Genomic DNA, 18249 nt, shown 5'->3' on the forward strand with positions numbered 1-18249 from the left:
CTAGGCAGCACATTTCACCATTTTATCCAGAAACCTTTGAGAAAAATGTAATTCCCTCCAAACGTGCTTTCATTTTTTTGTATTTAACATTTTCACAACTCTGTGTGGAAAAACAATCCAAGTCTCATTTTTTTTTTTTTTCTTCTCATTTCTGCTTTTGATGGCTGGTTTTACATCTGATGCGATTGTCTCTTACGTCGTGACCCAGGCTGAGCACCTGTGTAGGAACCTCCCGGAGAGGTTTAAACCAGAAAAGAAAGTCCTGGCTGTAGCTCCATCGTCACTATGTGCGTGCAGCCTCTGCCATGAGCTTGCGAATGTGGTCATGTGGCCCCCTACCCAGCAGGGCTGAGGGGTGTCGGTAGGAGCCCCCTAGACGGTCCCAGAGTGTAAAGTATTGTCCATAGTTGTAGTTGAAGAAGAGATGATGGTCTACGTGGTGAGCAGCACCATTGATCAGACATATCAGGGGGCCCGGGATGCGGTAGTCCCCATCGTGTATGGAAATGGTCCAGATGTTGACAAAGACAAATAGTGAGAGGTAGACCACCTGTAATGTACATATCCAACACATTTTACAGTTAAGGAGAGTTTGCATCAAGTTAATAATGTACCTTTTGGAATTCATTGCTGTTTTTCCACTACTTTTTAAAGTGCTCATTTTATGTTCATTTTCAGGTTCATAATTGTATGTAGAGGTTGTACCAGAATAGGTTTATGTGGTATAATTTTCAGAAAACACCATATATTTGTTGTACTGCACATTGCTGCAGCACCTCTTTTTAACCTGTGTGTTGAGCTCTCTGTTTTAGCTACAGAGTGAGGCATCTCACTTCTGTTCCATCTTTGTTGGGAGTCGCACATGCGCAGCCAGTCAGAAGCAGAGTATGAGGGCGTGCCACGCTAGCAGCTAGGCGAGCATTATAACATGTTACAAAGTGACCCACGTTTGTCTCTGAAGTAAAGGCTGGACTACAATAGAGCTGTTTGGAGCAGTTTGTGAACAGTGTTTTCTGTTGGAGATGGTAAGTCCCTTTGGGGTGGACTTTGGGTATTTTCACTTTGTAAACCTATAACATGCATAAAAAAAGATACATAACACAATAAAGGAAAGGGGAAAAGCCAAAAAGCATAATATGAGCACTTTAAGCAAACATAAAAATTTGGCCACATGCAGCTGGACCTGAAATAATTTAATTCAAGTTTAAGTTTTAACAACATAATTGTGAAAAAAGCAGTAGAGTTTGTGTAGTCCTTTTACAATATCATTTACAAATTTACATTTACAATACTGTTACTCCTCAGACCTAACGTCAAAATGTTTATTAAAGAATGACAAGTAGACCACTACCTTGTGGAGGGGGAAGATGAATGGGTAGACGTGATAGGGTAAGCTCTGCAGGAAGCCGTCGAGTGGGTGGAAGGCATGGCTGGCAAAAGGCGAAGGGATCTTAAATATATGGTGCTGCTTATGGAAGTGCTGAGGGGGAGAAACAACAAACAGTTGTGTATATATTAAGACTGTCTTCAGATGGAAAACATATTTTAATTCCAAACAAGTCAGCCATCTAAAAAACAGGTGTGATTCAAAATGTACAGTTACTGATTTCATATATTGAGTTGTACATCAGTTTCTTGTGTGTCATGTTTGTGTCCACCTGATAAATGTAATATTCAATCTCATTTTGGCTCTTTTTTGGTCTTCACTCAAAAAAGACTCAGAGTGAGGCATCTCACTTCTGTTCCATCTTTGTTGGGAGTCACACATGTGCAGTAGCTAGGTAAGGACAACTAGCCAGTCAGAAGCAGAGTATGAGGGCGTGCCCTGACAGTACCTAGGTAAGGACTACTAGCCAGTCAGAAGCAGAGTATGAGGGCGTGCCACACTAGCAGCTATGCGAGCATTATAACGTGTGTTACAAAGTGACCCACGTTTGTCTCTGAAGTAAAGGCTGGACTACAATAGAGCTGTTTGGAGCAGTTTGTGAACAGTGTTGTCTGTTGGAGATGGTAAGTCCGTTTGGGGTGGACTTTGGGCTTTTTCACTTTGTAAACCTATAACATGCACAAAAAAAGATACATAACACAATAAAGGAAAGGGGGGAAGCCAAAAAAGCATAATATGAGCACTTTAAACCAGCCATAAACAAGTTTAAGCTCACCTTGTAAATGCTCCTATGGTGCATGGAACGGTGTATCCAGTAGATACACATGTCCGTAAAGAACAAGAAACCAGCAATGCTCAGGTACACGCCAGGCCAGCCTGAAACAGAAACAACCAAATAGGCTAATGGGTCTCATTAGGACTTAATGTTTAATAACTTGTTTTAAACCTGTGACGGTTTCCTGCATGTCTCTCCCCTCTCTCTCCCCTTTTTATATCTCAGCTGTCCTATCCATTAAAGGCACAGAAATGCCCCCCCCAAAAAAATCTTTAAATGAGAAATATTTGATTTGTGGCTAATCAAATAACTTCCATTTCAATCTTGAGTGGAACTCCGGCCTGAGTTTTAATGTTTCAGGTAACCGTTGTCTCACCCAGAGAAGATTCGCTGATGTTGTCATAAAGTTGGCTGTGTCCCTTGATCTCCACGAAGAAAAGGGCGACAGTGGGGAAGCTCATCCAGAAGATGGAGGCTATTCCTAGTTGAATCTCTTTTCTTACCTGGTTCTGTCGTTGGGACAAAGATACAAAGTTAGGATTTGGGAGAAGGTTGCATTGGTATTGTTATTTACGTCTTTTGTTATCTTAAAGGCCCAGTGTGTAACGTGTTTAGTTGTTCATTATCAAAATCTGTGTTGCCCGTTCACAAACTTGTCCTTTTTCATGAATATTTACCACCACCATCAATTCCAAGTATTCGTATCGGCTTGAAATTTTACATTTGCATTCGCATGAACTGGGGTAGACGCTCCATATTCATGCGCCATCTTGAAATACGTTAGCCGGTAAGGGACATACAGGATGTACTGCTCCACCTTTCGCGTTTTCGCTGCTAATGGGTATCGTAGCTTCCCGGCCCCGGCAAGTTTGAAGAAGGAAACACGGAGGACCACACGTATTCAAAATCCAAATTTCAGGAACAGGAGTCTTCTTCTTCGCCCAGAAAAAGAAAAAGGATATTGAAAAGAGCAAGAGGAAAAACCGGCTTTTTGAAGTGTGAAGGCCACCGTAGCTGTAATACCTACTTTGAACTGCGTGGTGCGAGAGAGTTGATTGCGATATATGATCTCAACGCTAGATGGGACAAATTCCTACACATTGGACCTTTTAAATAAAAAATTTTAAAAAACAGTCTCAGTCACTAATATTTAAAACCGCCAATTCATTTCTTTAACATTTTAAAATGGTCTACCCAACCTCGATAAACTGTGGATGTTTCATGAGCTTATGGTCAAACACGTAGTAGAAGCTAAGAGCACCGAAGCCCAGGTAAATCAGCAATGCTCCCAGGTTGGTCAGCACCCACAGGCTGATTATCTGACGCGGAGCCCAGTCCTCGGGCCACGAGGCCGGGTAAACATACGGAGTGCAGATGTAATTGTCAGCAATGTTCAGCACATGATCCATGGCACAGTCTGTGAAGAGAGTGAAATGTACTGTTTGATTTTGATTTTGAATGCAGGACTTTTACCTGTAACAGAGTATTTTTACAATGTAGGTATTGCTACTTTTACTTTAGTCAAATATCTGAATACTTCTTCCACCACAAATGGCTTATTTCTGATTTTATTGCAACCTGTTTATGGCGGACACTTCACCTCATATGTTGGCCTATGCTTTAAATACAGGATGACTTCATTTTGTTTAACCCAAATGTTTGACTCCAGAATCACCAGCCATGCACTGTGATACATGGCAGCCAAATGTTACTGGTATAAATTGGAAACACTTAGTTATAAAAAAAAAAGATTCTCAGAATGTGTAAGTGGAATGTATGTTAAATCGTATGCTTTAATAAAAAGATGTTTGATGAATTGGATATACATATAGCAGCAGAACAATGATTCTGTAGGACAGTTGCCTTTACTCAAAACAAAATATATCTAAATCTATCTATATCTCTAAAAACAATTTCACCTTGTCGACAGATTTATTAAACTAAAATGATTTCAGTGTTAATCTCTGGGGTCACTCTCAGAAATTCCAAAAAGCTGTGTCATGCTTTTCAAGGAACATTTTGTCAGGATTTTGAAAAGAGCTCATGGCTGAATGTCTGCTGAACTGACCTGCTTTAGGACCTCAAAAGTGTGCGAACCTTCTGATAAAGCGGACGAGTCCTCCTTCCTCCAAACGGCAGGTCCACCAGCATACACAGAAAGCACGTGGCTTAATGTAGCAAATTGTTTAGTGGAGAAAGAACCACACCTCCTGCTCATATGTATGAGCTTTCCCAGAATAACTATTTTTTCTGGAAGCTGGTAAGTAGGCTATGGAGGAATCCAAGGAGACAGGTGGAACAAGATCCCAGCATGCTCAGCAAATATTAAGGAGCTCAGTGACAGCAAGGCTTGATCACATATGTGTTTTTTTATATATATATATAAATGCTGCAGTAGCTATAAATGCTGTACGCCTACATCTTTCAGTCAGATCTGTGCTTTTCTTGGAATTTGACATTCCAAACTTCTAAAAAAAATTATTGAATTCATTATTTATAATAGTTAATGAATCATTATATAAAAGTCCCCTCAAGATGATCCATGACATAAAGCCACGTCATTACCATCACTGTCATATTCTTACTAAATATGACATGCTAAATCTTGAAAAGTTTTAGCTCTAGATGGGGTGGGAAAGGGGGACACTAATGTCTGTAGAATTTTATGATTTTATGTATCTGTATTGTATACTGTGAATACTTTGCCTGTATTTTATTGCGCCATCACTGTAAATACTTTGTCTGTATTTTATTGCACCATCACTGTAAATACTTTGTCTGTATTTTATTGCGCCATCACTGTAAATACTTTGTCTGTATTTTATTGCGCCATCACTGTAAATACTTTGTCTGTATTTTATTGCGCCATCACTGTAAATACTTTGTCTGTATTTTATTGCACCATCACTGTAAATACTTTGCCTGTATTTTATTGCGCCATCACTGTAAATACTTTGTCTGTATTTTATTGCACCATCACTGTAAATACTTTGTCTGTATTTTATTGCACCATCACTGTAAATACTTTGTCTGTATTTTATTGCGCCATCTACCTGCCCAGGGACTACGGGCGGAAACTACCAATTTGCTACAACCTGGCACAAGACATCTATTAATGTTTTTTTGTGCACTGTCCCCGTTAAAATAAATAAATTACAATTATGTGATTCCAAGTAATGGAATGTGCTTTATTTATCATAATAGCATATTTAGCATATTTATAGGGAAGTGGACAAGTCAACTTATGTTCAAACACATAATTTGCACAGTGATTGTGATCATGATGTCTTTATATAGCATTTATATTCACATTCATAAGTCATTAGAAATCGCGTTACAGTGAGCCAACCTTGCATTTGCTAAATCTGTTTTTATCCTATGCAAGGGTAGGCTTGTAATTTTTTGCAGTGCATGTGCCCTGTCCCATGCTGGGCTTGAGGATCACATTCCCACTGAACTGTGCCCTTTACACACACACACACACACACACACACACACACACACACACACACACACACACACACACACACACACACACATACACACACACACACACACACACACACACACACACACACACACACACAAACACACACACACACATACACACACACAGTACTAACACCACACTGTAAAGCTACTCTGTGACAAGTCAAAGTCCTGCATTAAAGACCTAAAGTATTAAAAGTGTTGATGAAATAAAATGGTCCCCTACGACTGTGGTATGTAAACAAATGTTTGGCATCTTTGCATTAAGAATGCAGATTAAAAATAGATGCCAATTAATTTCTGTCAATTGACTAACGTAACCTAATTATTTCAGCTGTACTTCAATTAGAACAAAACATGTTTTATAAACTCTTTGTATGTTTTAAATGCTGACATGTCGTGGAGTAGAAGTAGCCTATAAAAGGGCATGAGAAGAAATGACTCAAGTAAAGTACAAGTACCTTACATTTTTTACAATTCCATTCCACTGATATACATTGTATAGAGCCCATACATATGAGCATAGCAACAGTAAAAGGTATGAGTTTGATCATGAGTAAAAACAAATATTTAGCACTTCATGAGGGTAGAACATCCCATCTTGCGGTAGGATCTGTGTGTCAACACTTCCGACCTGTCACACACAAACTGTCATTGAGCAAGAAGAAATACAAGAGGACGATGTGATCTCTACCCCTACACAGAAAATCTGAACAAGATGGTGAATGTTCTCATGCAAAAGCTTCTTATTCCGCTCTATTTTCTATTAGTTTTAATCCATTATCACTTATATTACTTGTATACCAACACATGTATGTCTAATGTACTGTATACTTGTCTAAATTGTTAACAGATGTATACTGTGCTCATGTTTTGGTTCCTTCAAAGTACATATGTATAGATATTACAACAAAGATATGGTATTTTATGCATACACAGACAGATTGCTTCCATTCATACTTTGCTGATTAAATGGTTTTCTGCATTGCAAGACAAATTAAAAATGTAGATTACCTTTTCAAAATGTGCACCTGAAATACCTGATGAGTAATTCAAGAACCAAGCAGTTCAAAACTGTCCCACAAGGACAGTGCTCTCAATATAAAGCCTTTAAATGTGCAGATGTCTCCCTCTAGAGCTCTCTGACACAAACAGCACCTCTCTGTGCAGTTTGCAGTCCCTCATGTCTTACCAACCAGTGACTTGGGATTCATAAACAAAGGATGAATGACATATTAAGGTATGGGGTTGTTGGGGCTGTTTTCCTCAATTTTAAGAAGGCGTTTTGATACAGTGAATCATTTTTGTTATCCAAACTGTCAAAGATTAATTTCTCTCCCAATGCTTTGACATGGATGGAGTCTTATTTAGATTCTAGAAAGCAGTGCACCAGGATTAATGATAGATGCTCCTCCTTTGCTAATTGCACTACTGGAGTACCTCAGGGATCTATTTTAGGACCAATTTTATTTAGTTTATATGTTAATGACCTGCCATTGATTTGCCCAGAAGTCCACATCCAAATGTACACAGATGATACAGTTACAGTGCCTTGCGAAAGTATTCGCCCCTTGAACGTTTCGACCTTTTGCCACATTTCAGGCCTCAAACATAAAGATATAAATCTGTAATTTTTTGTGAAGAATCAACAACAAGTGGGTACCAATTATGAAGTGGAACGAAATTCATTGGCTATTTCAAACTTTTTTAACAAATAAAAAACTGAAAAAGTGGGCGTGCAAAATTATTCAGCCCCTTTACTTTCAGTGCAGCAAACTCTCTCCAGAAGTTCAGTGAGGATCTCTGAATGATCCAATGTTGACCTAAATGACTAATGATGATAAATAGAATCCAGCTGTGTGTAATCAAGTCTCCGTATAAATGCACCTGCTCTGTGATAGTCTCAGAGGTCCGTGTAAAGCGCAGAGAGCATCATGAAGAACAAGGAACACACCAGGCAGGTCCGAGATACTGTTGTGGAGAAGTTTAAAGCCGGATTTGGATACAAAAAGATTTCGCAAGCTTTAAAAATCCCAAGGAGCACTGTGCAAGCGATAATATTGAAATGGAAGGAGTATCAGACCACTACAAATCTACGAAGACCCGGCCGTCCCTCTAAACTTTCAGCTCATACAATGAGAAGACTGATCAGAGATGCAGCCAAGAGGCCCATGATCACTCTGGATGAACTGCAGAGATCTACAGCTGAGGCGGGAGACTCTGTCCATAGGACAACAATCAGTCGTATACTGCACAAATCTGGCCTTTATGGAAGAGTGGCAAGAAGAAAGCCATTTCTTAAAGATATCCATAAAAAGTGTCGTTAAAGTTTGCCAAAAGCCACCTGGGAGACACACCAAACATGTGGAAGAAGGTGCTGTGGTCAGATGAAACCAAAATCGAACTTTTGGCAACAATGCATAACGTTATGTTTGGCGTTAAAAGCAACACAGCTCATCACCCTGAACACACCATCCCCACTGTCAAACATGGTGGTGGCAGCATCATGGTTTGGGCCTGCTTTTCTTCAGCAGGGACAGGGAAGATGGTTAAAATTGATGGGAAGATGGATGGAGCCAAATACAGGACCATTCTGGAAGAAAACCTGATGGAGTCTGCAAAAGACCTGAGACTGGGACGGAGATTTGTCTTCCAACAAGACAATGATCCAAAACATAAAGCAAAATCTACAATGGAATGGTTCACAAATAAACATATCCAGGTGTTAGAATGGCCAAGTCAAAGTCCAGACCTGAATCCAATCGAGAATCTGTGGAAAGAACTGAAAACTGCTGTTCACAAACGCTCTCCATCCAACCTCACTGAGCTCGAGCTGTTTTGCAAGGAGGAATGGGCAAAAATGTCAGTCTCCGATGTGCAAAACTGATAGAGACATACCCCAAGCGCACTTACAGCTGTAATCGCAGCAAAAGGTGGCGCTACAAAGTATTAACTTAAGGGGGCTGAATAATTTTGCACGCCCAATATTTCAGTTTTTTATTTGTTTAAAAGGTTTGAAATATCCAATAAATTTCGTTCCACTTCATGATTGTGTCCCACTTGTTGTTGATTCTTCACAAAAAATTACAGTTTTATATCTTTATGTTTGAGGCCTGAAATGTGGCAAAAGGTCGAAAAGTTCAAGGGGGCCGAATACTTTCGCAAGGCACTGTATCTATACCCATGCAAAAACTAGAGAACAAGCTGCAGCAACACTTACTGCAGTCCTAACCAAAGCATCAGACTGGTTAACTCTCAGTTGTCTTACTCTTAATGTAAGCAAAACAATGGGCATGTATTTCTCTATTAAGAGGAATGTTACACAACATCAGCCCGATATCTGTATTATGGGAGAGGTGATACATATTGTTGATCATTTCAAGTATCTGGGCATAATTATGGATTCTAACTTAAGTTTTAAAAAACACATAAAAAAGATCTCCAATTGTGTCAGAGCTAGTTTAGCTAATTTTAGACATAATACACCAGTTACCAATAGCCGCAGCTAAACTGTTTTTGCATTCAATGATCTTCTCACATTTATCTTACTGTTCTACAAGCTGGTCCCAGGTCGGTGGGACTACGCTAAAACCTTTATGTACCCTTTACAAACAAGCTGTGAAAGTTCTTGACAAAAAAACAAGAAACTATCATCCCTGTACGATTATAAAAAAACACAATCTATTAACCTTTGACAGTTTTCTCTGTTTTGCAGACATGTGCCTGATGTGTAAATTGACCCATGATCTTGCACCACCCCCACTCAAGCAATGTGTGTCATTTTGCAGAGATAATGTAAGGGTCACCAGGGCTTCTGTAAGAGGTGACTGTTGGACGGTTACACTCAATTTAGGAAGACTAAATTTGGTCAATCAGCTTTTTTATTTACTGTAGTAGAAAAGTGGAACTTAATTCCACTTCACATTAGAGATTGTGCAAGTCTCAGCAGTTTAAAATGTCCTTAAAGAATTAATGTAAATGAAGTCAAGTGATCATCTATCTGATACATTAGATCTTGTCAACTATCCCTTCTCATCAATATTTCCAGTGTTACAACAAGTCGCAGAATTGTGCATCCGGTACTAAGTTTCAGGGTTTTGGTTCTCACTTATAAAGCTTTGCATGGTCCGGCCGGCGTATATCTCAGACCTGCTTCATTTATACACTACGAATAGGCCCCTCAGGTCTTCTAACCAGGGATTACTGGTTGTCCCACTCACCCGTTTAAAAGTAGACGTCCGTTGCTGAGCGGTGCGAGCCAACCTGTGGAATGCTCTTCCTATTATTTTACGTTCTGCAGCCTCTGTTGAAGCTTTTAAAAAGCAGCTGAAGACGCAGTTGTTTAAATTTGCTTTTGATTTATGTATGTAAAGTCTTGTCTTTTAATGATTGTTTTTAGTCTTTTAGTCTTTTTAGTTGTATAACTTACTATGTTTTGTACAAATGTTTATCATGTGAAGCACTTTGTGACTTTGTCTGTGAAAGGTGCTATATCAAATAAACTTATTATTTATAACATGGAATGTATATTTGTATTTTGGTTTATATGTGATGTAATGCTTGTCACATGATGTTTGTTGTTAAGTTTGTATCTGTTTTGATTGTCTATATTGTCTATATTGTCCTTTTATCTCCCTTGCCCAGGGACCACAGATGTAAATAATATGTATAGCTAACTCCTGAACTGTGCATGGTCCCTGACAAATAAACTAATAAAATAAAAAAATAAATAAAAAAAAACTGAGTCTTAACAGACAAAGTTTGGAATCCGGGCTTATTGAGCTTGAAGGGTTTTTGCATTTAGGCCTACTTACAATACACTTATCACGTACTCTCCAACATCCTGTTTAAATAATAAATCATAATTACAACTGATGTGTCTCTGATAACAATCACACCATCTGTAATTATGTCGGTTCACACAATCAAATAGCTCATTGTGCAATCAGAAGTGACAGAAACTGAGTTTAGGCTACACACAGGAAATTGTAAACAACAATCATAACTGTCACATCCATTCTTACTTATTGATCCAATATTTGTTGTTTTTTCCCCAGCATCACATATTCTTTTATTTCCATTATTAAAGGAATTGCACTTACACTTATTGAATGAAATATTAAAACCCAAGTACATTTGTTATGGTTTACTACATAGAGTGGAACATTTTTATGTGTATCATTTATACACTTTCCTGTGTAATTTAGTATTTTGGGGACTGTGGGATCCTTTTTTAAATTTAGGATAAAGTTAGGCTACTACACACAACAAAACATGTATGGGCCTGCTCAATTCTCAGTGCATAAGGTAGATATGGCCTTCTCAACCGTACTAACAATGTGCAATATATAAACAACTTTACAATAAAATTTATATTTTTCCTGCAGGAACCACATTTATTTTCATGCCATGTGGACTGTGATTTATGTGATGTGATTATTATATATTCATTGATATTGTATTTGTGTTTTTAAATAAATAAATACAAATAAAATTCAAAGCTGTAAATCTTTTATTTCGTTACCCTCAGTTATTCACATCGGTCCCATCACATAACGTCTCATTATTATGTGGAAATAACGGAAAACACTCGGACAGTGGCGAGCGCAAAAAAGGGACAATGCTGCATTCAGGCTCCCACCACAAGCTCCTACATCCGAGAGCTGTGACGGTAAAAAGTCACCCACCTGTGAAAATGTGTGCTAGTAAACGTAACAAGCGGACACAACACGACATGTAGACATACCATTCGCATATAAGTAACGTTAGCCTGTTTTTTTGCTGAAGAGAGTGTTTTCATAATCTCTGTAGGATCCAAAACAACAGGAAGTAGCATAACGTTACCCAGTCTAGATTCACTTCTGTTCAGCCTGTTCAATTTCAGCATAAAACTGTAAAGTTGCTTATTTACAGAAACGTCGCTTACCATTTGTAGGCTATGATGGCCTCTAGAGCGTCAAGAAAAATATAAGTTATGTGCACTCGATTTGTGAATAAGATATTTCCTACAGCACACCGTACGTGAAGGCAGCGTGTTACAATCGCCTATTTACTTTGGTTTGCTCACGGGCGTTGGGTGAAGTGGCCGGGTGCAGAGCAGCGGGAGGGAGTGGGCAGAGGGAGCACCGCCAAAGATTTGGCAAACTGCTCCCTCCCTTTGTTTGTTTGTACCGTGTGCACAGGACCGAACACACCAAGAAACCAAAAAATGTGATGGGACGTCCGCAAATGATTATCCTAAAATGTTGAACGTCACCATGACATGACATTTTCATTACCGAGACAAAATAACCTAACATTAAGACTTAGCCTACGTCTGTGGCCTACCTTTACAATTACAGAGACCCTACGGATGCCACGGTCGATTAAAACCGATTATTTATTAGGCCTATCATTAAGGCCGTTATAATTGTGTAAAAGTGTAAAAGAAGTAGGCCTAACTAATGTAAATTAGCCTTCTTATCGTGTAAGACAAACAATGAAGCAGATAATTAATGTCCCCTTTGACTAATTAAGCATAGCCTAATGTTAGGCTATAGCCTATGTGAAAATATGTCTAATAAAAAAAAAGAACAATAAAAGGACTATAGCCTCAAATTTTGACACTACTTTTACTGTTTGGTCCATATGTGTAGCATACATTTAGCCGATCCTTAACTCTTAATTTAAAACGTATTATTAGCTTTCATGTTGTGAGTAAATAGGGCCTACCTGTAGATAGATAGATAGATAGATAGATAGATAGATAGATAGATAGATAGATAGATAGATAGATAGATAGATAGATAGATAGATAGATAGATAGATAGATAGATAGATGGGCTAGCCTACTGTGGATTGAAACTGTGGCCTAATGTACGGCTTTATAGGAACAAAAACACTGGACAAAGTATATAGTGCAAGGAATCAGTCAATTAATATCAAAATCCAAACCCAATCATATGTCAAATCACAGAAAACGGAAATAAAATAAATAAATAAACTTTCGTAACATGTGTTCTACTGCTATAATGATGTTTTTCTCGTTAATTATTCGTGTCGCCGGGGTGGGGGGGTCGTCTCGGGGTCTTGTGATGTTCAGACAACTCGCCAACTCGTCCTCGCCTGGTGGGAATCTCTGCTCTCATCTCGCTGGTTAACCAGCAAGTCGTGTGCACAACCCTCTTTCTTATGTACATGCCTGCGTGCAGAGCGTGACCGTGACAGGCGGAGTTTGCACGCGGTCCTGTTGTCCCCAGGACGCAATAAAAGCGCCGCCCATTCTGTGGCAGCCACAACACTGACTCGACCGAGAGCCGATACACAGCACCTTCACACGAAGACGAGCGAAATCAACTGAAAAAAATGGATCCCTGCCCGTGCTCCAAGGGTAAGTTTATTTTTGGTGACCGGTTATACGTTTATCCTGTGTTGTAGTGTTTCGTTAGACTATATGACATTAGCGGACAATGTGACGCTAATCTGGTTTTTGTTTTCCAGGTGGAACCTGCAACTGCGGAGGATCCTGCACTTGCACGAACTGCTCCTGCACCACCTGCAAGAAGAGTAAGTCAAGAATGACATCCTTACAGAGTAGCATATATGGTATTTTTATTTTTACCCTTTCGGGGGGTAACTATTGGATGCAATGTCCCCCGAATCGATACGATGTTAACATTTCCTCAGTACTCTGCAAAGAGCCTAGTGATGTGGCGTGTAATTTATTTAGAATTTGTCACTTGTTAATGTTGCGAGATTTCCTATTATCTAAAATGTCATTTTTACGTGAAATTAAGGCTGCCCAGGTGCCTCTGATTGGCTTAATGAGCTGCAACGTCAAATTAAAGTCCCAACGGACCCAATTTTTGCGTTTTCGAAAATATGCTCTGACTTGCGTTGTCATTTCATGTCCTGACATTTAGGGTGGCAGCTGTCTGGTCCACCCCTACAATAGACTACAAATTGCATTACATAACCACTGTTTTGTCACAAACTACATTCCTCTTATTGCAGGCTGCTGCCCATGCTGCCCATCCGGCTGCCCCAAGTGCGCCTCTGGATGTGTCTGCAAAGGGAAAACTTGTGACACCGCCTGCTGCCAGTGAGGATCCTCCTGGATCAGCCCCGTTCTACCCTCATGATTGAGCCGGTGTGCACCACCTTGAATTATTAATTGCAGCTGCAAACGTCTACAGAGAATAATTCATTTTTGTACGGTCTTCAGTGTTGAAATAAATGTGATTCCTAATGTGATTTTTTTGCTGTCGTGGTTTTAGCTTAACGCTGCCAAGTGTGTGTATGTATAGGGTTTCAAGCCTCAGATCGCCTATAAAATCAGCTGAGGTGTTAAGATTCAGAGGTGGTGCAGTGTAAAGTCATCTGACCAAGGTCACCCCTCACAGGAGAAGGTGGTTAAACAAGGCTGAAGTTCTGTCCTTTGACTTTTAGTGTCCAATTGTAACCAGTTATGTCAGGATACTTCAGTTAGAGGTCTATACAGCTACCCAACAATTCACAAGGGCATACAGTGAGGAAAGATGACCTTCTCTGGGTGGGTGGCCATCTGCCTTGACTTTTTTTTTTTTTTGTGCGGGGGGAGAAATTCACAGCCACTCCAGAAATGACCGTTTATAGCAGAGGTTACAATGGAATGACTGTAAAGATAATGGAACTAAAACTAGTAGCAGTGGGCTTGTTACCACAAGTAAGTGCATTCTGGGAGGGCTAGTGTTCTAGGGGGTTTATAGGGGATTATGAGCTCTTGTGTGGTGTTGACAAAAAGGGCTTTTTATTTTTTTCTTTCTTGAATATACCAACCAACCTTTCATAACAAATGGGTATAATTTATTAATTTTAACAGCCAAGTTTCAGTTGGGCTTCCAGTTCAAGCCAAAGGCTTGTCCAGAAAAGGTGTAAGTAGCCTATATCTCACCCAAAAATGGATTCATTTTACCTTAAGTAGTAGGCGTTGTGCAATACCTGAAAAAAAATTTGCTTACGTTTCAAACATTTAAATTCTTTCTCATCCTTTCAATCATCTATCTCGGACCATCATACATTGATTTAAATGGAATTTATTTATTTATGGGGAGGAATTAAACAATTTTCACGGAGTGACTGCTCTGTGAAAATTATATATATATAATATCACAAAACAAAAAAGAAAATTAAAGTACTGGGGGTCTTTTTAATCAAGTAGTGAATGTAAGTCCAACAAATAAGTCTCTTGGCGTTTTCCTTTGTCATGCATTTAAGAGATTTTCCAACAGGTTTGACCTTTAAATACTTAACCCCTATGAATAAAATGTTTTACAAAGTTCAATCAAGTTATTTATCAAGAACTCTAAATTCTTATCCTTTAAAAATATTCCAGCTTGAATTGACATTTCACAGCATACCTTCAGATTGAAGCCAGCATTGAAAAGGCCAAAAGTCATGAATCGGTTCACACTGAAAGAAAATATGTTCAACCGTCTCAATATCGCTCTCACAGAAAACACAAGAGTTACTTTCCCAGTTAAATTTTACATGTAGGAAGTGATTCAATGGATAAATATTTAATATTTTAAATGTCACTTCTTTGGTTTTTGGTGGGAGAGGATAAGATAAAGATTGTTTCCTAATCTTTTGTGCCTCGTCATCACTATAGTCTCGGAAAACATATTTTCTTTTCAGTTGAAAGGGATAATATTTTGTACATAATATATTTCTAACAAACTTGTTTAGTGAACCGTTTGCTGTTCAAACTGACACCTTCAACACAAAGAGGCCTCTTTTCTGACATAACATTTGAATGAACCAAAAGTTGTTGGGCCATTGTTTTGTAGGAAATTGGAATGGCTTTTTAACACTTTAGTGTATTCTCTGGACGATGAAGTGAAAATGAAGACTAAATTTGTCACAGAATTCTATAGTTTAAAATTCACCAGATCCATCCATTAATAGAGACAGTCAAATTTTTCATAATAAATGATTATTGTTATGTTGTTATAGTATTTAAATTTAATAAAATTTTTTTTTTAATTTTGATCTTACTATTTTTTCCATTTTGTTCAGAGGATCAGAAATTGAGAAAATTACAAAATTGTGTCTGAGCTCCAGTTATTCAATACTGTAATGGTATTCTCTTCCTCTACTTTATGGAATATGCAGGTCATTAACTGCATATGGACCAAAATGAAAAACTGATAAGACTTTGGGGTCAGAGGTGCTTGCAACTGATGGTTTCCGGCGTAGCTAGGCGGAACGAGAGAGAGAATACTTATTTGGTAGTATTGAATAATTGGAGCCCAGACGCAATTTTGTAATTTTCTCAATTTCTGATCCTCTGAATAAAAAAACGAAAATTGGAAAAACAAGTTAAAGATCCAAATTTTTATTTGTCAAGGTGGGGAAAAAAATGAAAAATTTGGATATTTTAACCCATTTTTCAGTTTTTCCAAATGTCCGAACTGATAAGCGTTACACTGACCCATAGGGGTGTATTCTGAGGATTCAAATTGTAATTATAAATCTAATTTTATAAAGGCGAACTTGCTGGTGAAAATCTGATAACTTTGTTGGCAGTACTAGATGGGTTTATTTTGACCTGGGCCTGCGCGTAACATTGTAATCACGCGGAACAAAAAGGAAGACGCTTTTGGTTTCGGGTAGGAAGCGTAAAAGTGACGGACACAGGAAGTGTTTCGTCGTCTTTCTGTGTTGGTTTCGGACGGACGACTTTTTTTAACCAAGGGTTTCGTCGTCATGGCGTTTAAATAGACGCCAGCGTTACTAGTATTATAATACCTTTAAGTGGCTAACGTTAAACATGCCGAAGGTCGTGTCTAGAAGCGTTGTGTGCTCGGACACCAGAGACCGAGAGGAGTACGACGACGGAGAAAAGCCTCTTCACGTCTACTACTGCCTGTGCGGTCAGATGGTTCTGGTGTTGGACTGCCAGCTGGAGAAGCTACCCATGAGGCCCCGGGACCGGGCCAGGGTCATCGATGCGGCCAAACACGCCCACAAGTTCTGCAACGTGGAGCAGGACGAAAACGCGTACCTGAAGAGGGCCGAGGGCATCGAGAGGCAGTACCGCAAGAAATGCGGCAAGTGCGGCCTGCTGCTCTTCTACCAGCACCAGTCGAAGAACAGCCCGGCCACCTTCATCGTGGACGGAGCCGTGGTCAAGTTCGGCCAGGGCTTCGGCAACACCAGCGTCTACAGCCAGAAGCAGCCGGAGGCTCCGAAGAAGGTCCGCGTGATGATGACCAAGCGGACCAAAGACATGGGCAAGTTCAGCTCCGTCACAGTGTCCACCATCGACGAGGAGGAGGAGGAGATCGAGGCCAGGGAGGTGGCGGACTCGTACGCCCAGAACGCCAAAGTCATCGAGAAGCAGCTGGAGAGGAAGGGCATGAGCAAGAGGAGGCTGCAGGAGCTGGCTGAGCTGGAGGCCAAGAAGGCGAAGATGAAGGGCACGCTTATCGATAATCAGTTCAAGTAGAGGAGACTCAATGAGGGACACACTGTGATACAAAAGTTCCCTCTGGAGCAGTGGTGTACTCTAATGTATCCTAGTGGGTATACTGTACTATATATTGGCCAGAATCTGCCTTTGGGGGAGGGAGGTCTTCTATCATAGTGGGGGGATCTGGGTGTCCTCCCCCAGGGAAGTTTTGAGAATCAACAACTTAATTTCCTGTATTCGGATACACTTTTATGCACCATTTCACCCTTTATTTAGCCTATGTGAAGAACAAAAACACAGATGGCAGTTCAAAATATATCTAAAATATGATGGAAATTATGTTGTTGTGGGTCATGGAAATCCTGGAGCTTTCTTAGTGGGTATACTGCGTATACCTGCGTATCACATAGACTACACCACTGCTCTGGAGATCCTCTTCCACAGTAGACCCAATTACTATGTTTCCTGTACTGGCCAGTAGTTTGTCAGCCAGTACTGGACAGTACTAGGGGACAATATTTGGACATATCCGTAATACAGGACTGATGATTTGTCTAGATGTTGCATATTAAGATGGTGATCTGGTGGTGAGGTTGGAAAACTTTTTTTTTTTTACGTCTGTTTAAAATGTTATTTTGTACAAAACTTAAAAATTAAAAGACCAAATGAACATGTTTGGTATTTTTTAAGCATTTGTTCTGCGTGTAATATTCCCCATGGTGTCTGTAAATCCTGCCAAAGTCTTCAGTTATTGGAAATCGTGAGTTCAGTCCCTGATCTTAACTATGGTTGAATAGTGTGTAGAGGTTTTTGAAAAAAAAACTTAAATATGACTCTCTGAATGATAGAATAATCAATACGACACTATGCTAAAGGGAATTTGTTTGTAAACTCGATAGAATGAAATGATCAGGCGATTAGAAAAATGATCACCAACAATAATGGAGAAAAATAATTGATAAATCATTTAAATTTATCAAGAAGTTACTGCAAGACATCAGCTTAGGCTTAGCTTAAATGATTAATTAATAGAAATAGTAATCGCTAGAATCAATAAATGTTGAAAATCTTGAATCACAGCCTTAAAAACAGATTAGGAACTGCCATGTAGGCTAGAAGTGTGAATCTTCACTGATCTCACGATTCGATTACGATTATCACGCCAGC

General features: G+C 39.4%; 3 protein-coding genes across 3 annotated transcripts; 2 read left to right on the forward strand and 1 right to left on the reverse strand.

Annotated features, from left to right (window-relative positions):
• Window positions 1-136: 136 nt before the first annotated feature.
• On the reverse strand, window positions 137-3850 carry LOC120564801 (lathosterol oxidase-like). Its single transcript, XM_039810066.1, has 5 exons — window positions 3362-3850; window positions 2539-2671; window positions 2163-2263; window positions 1352-1480; window positions 137-550 (listed from the first exon to the last, which is right to left on the reverse strand). The coding sequence occupies exons 1-5, from the start codon at window positions 3569-3571 to the stop codon at window positions 284-286; spliced, it is 840 nt and encodes a 279-aa protein (XP_039666000.1). The 5' UTR covers window positions 3572-3850; the 3' UTR covers window positions 137-283.
• Window positions 3851-12859: 9009 nt separating this feature from the next.
• mt2 (metallothionein 2) lies at window positions 12860-13883 on the forward strand. Its single transcript, XM_039809863.1, has 3 exons — window positions 12860-13020; window positions 13131-13196; window positions 13644-13883. Exons 1-3 carry the CDS (start codon window positions 12996-12998, stop codon window positions 13733-13735), a joined length of 183 nt encoding a protein of 60 aa, XP_039665797.1. The 5' UTR covers window positions 12860-12995; the 3' UTR covers window positions 13736-13883.
• A 2218-nt stretch (window positions 13884-16101) lies between these two features.
• Window positions 16102-17774, forward strand: steep1 (STING1 ER exit protein 1). The gene has a single exon (XM_039809946.1). The coding sequence runs from the start codon at window positions 16441-16443 to the stop codon at window positions 17116-17118; it is 678 nt and encodes a 225-aa protein (XP_039665880.1). The 5' UTR covers window positions 16102-16440; the 3' UTR covers window positions 17119-17774.
• Window positions 17775-18249: the final 475 nt, after the last annotated feature.

This window comes from Perca fluviatilis, chromosome 8 (assembly GCF_010015445.1).
Source record: "Perca fluviatilis chromosome 8, GENO_Pfluv_1.0, whole genome shotgun sequence".
Lineage (NCBI taxonomy): Eukaryota > Metazoa > Chordata > Actinopteri > Perciformes > Percidae > Perca > Perca fluviatilis.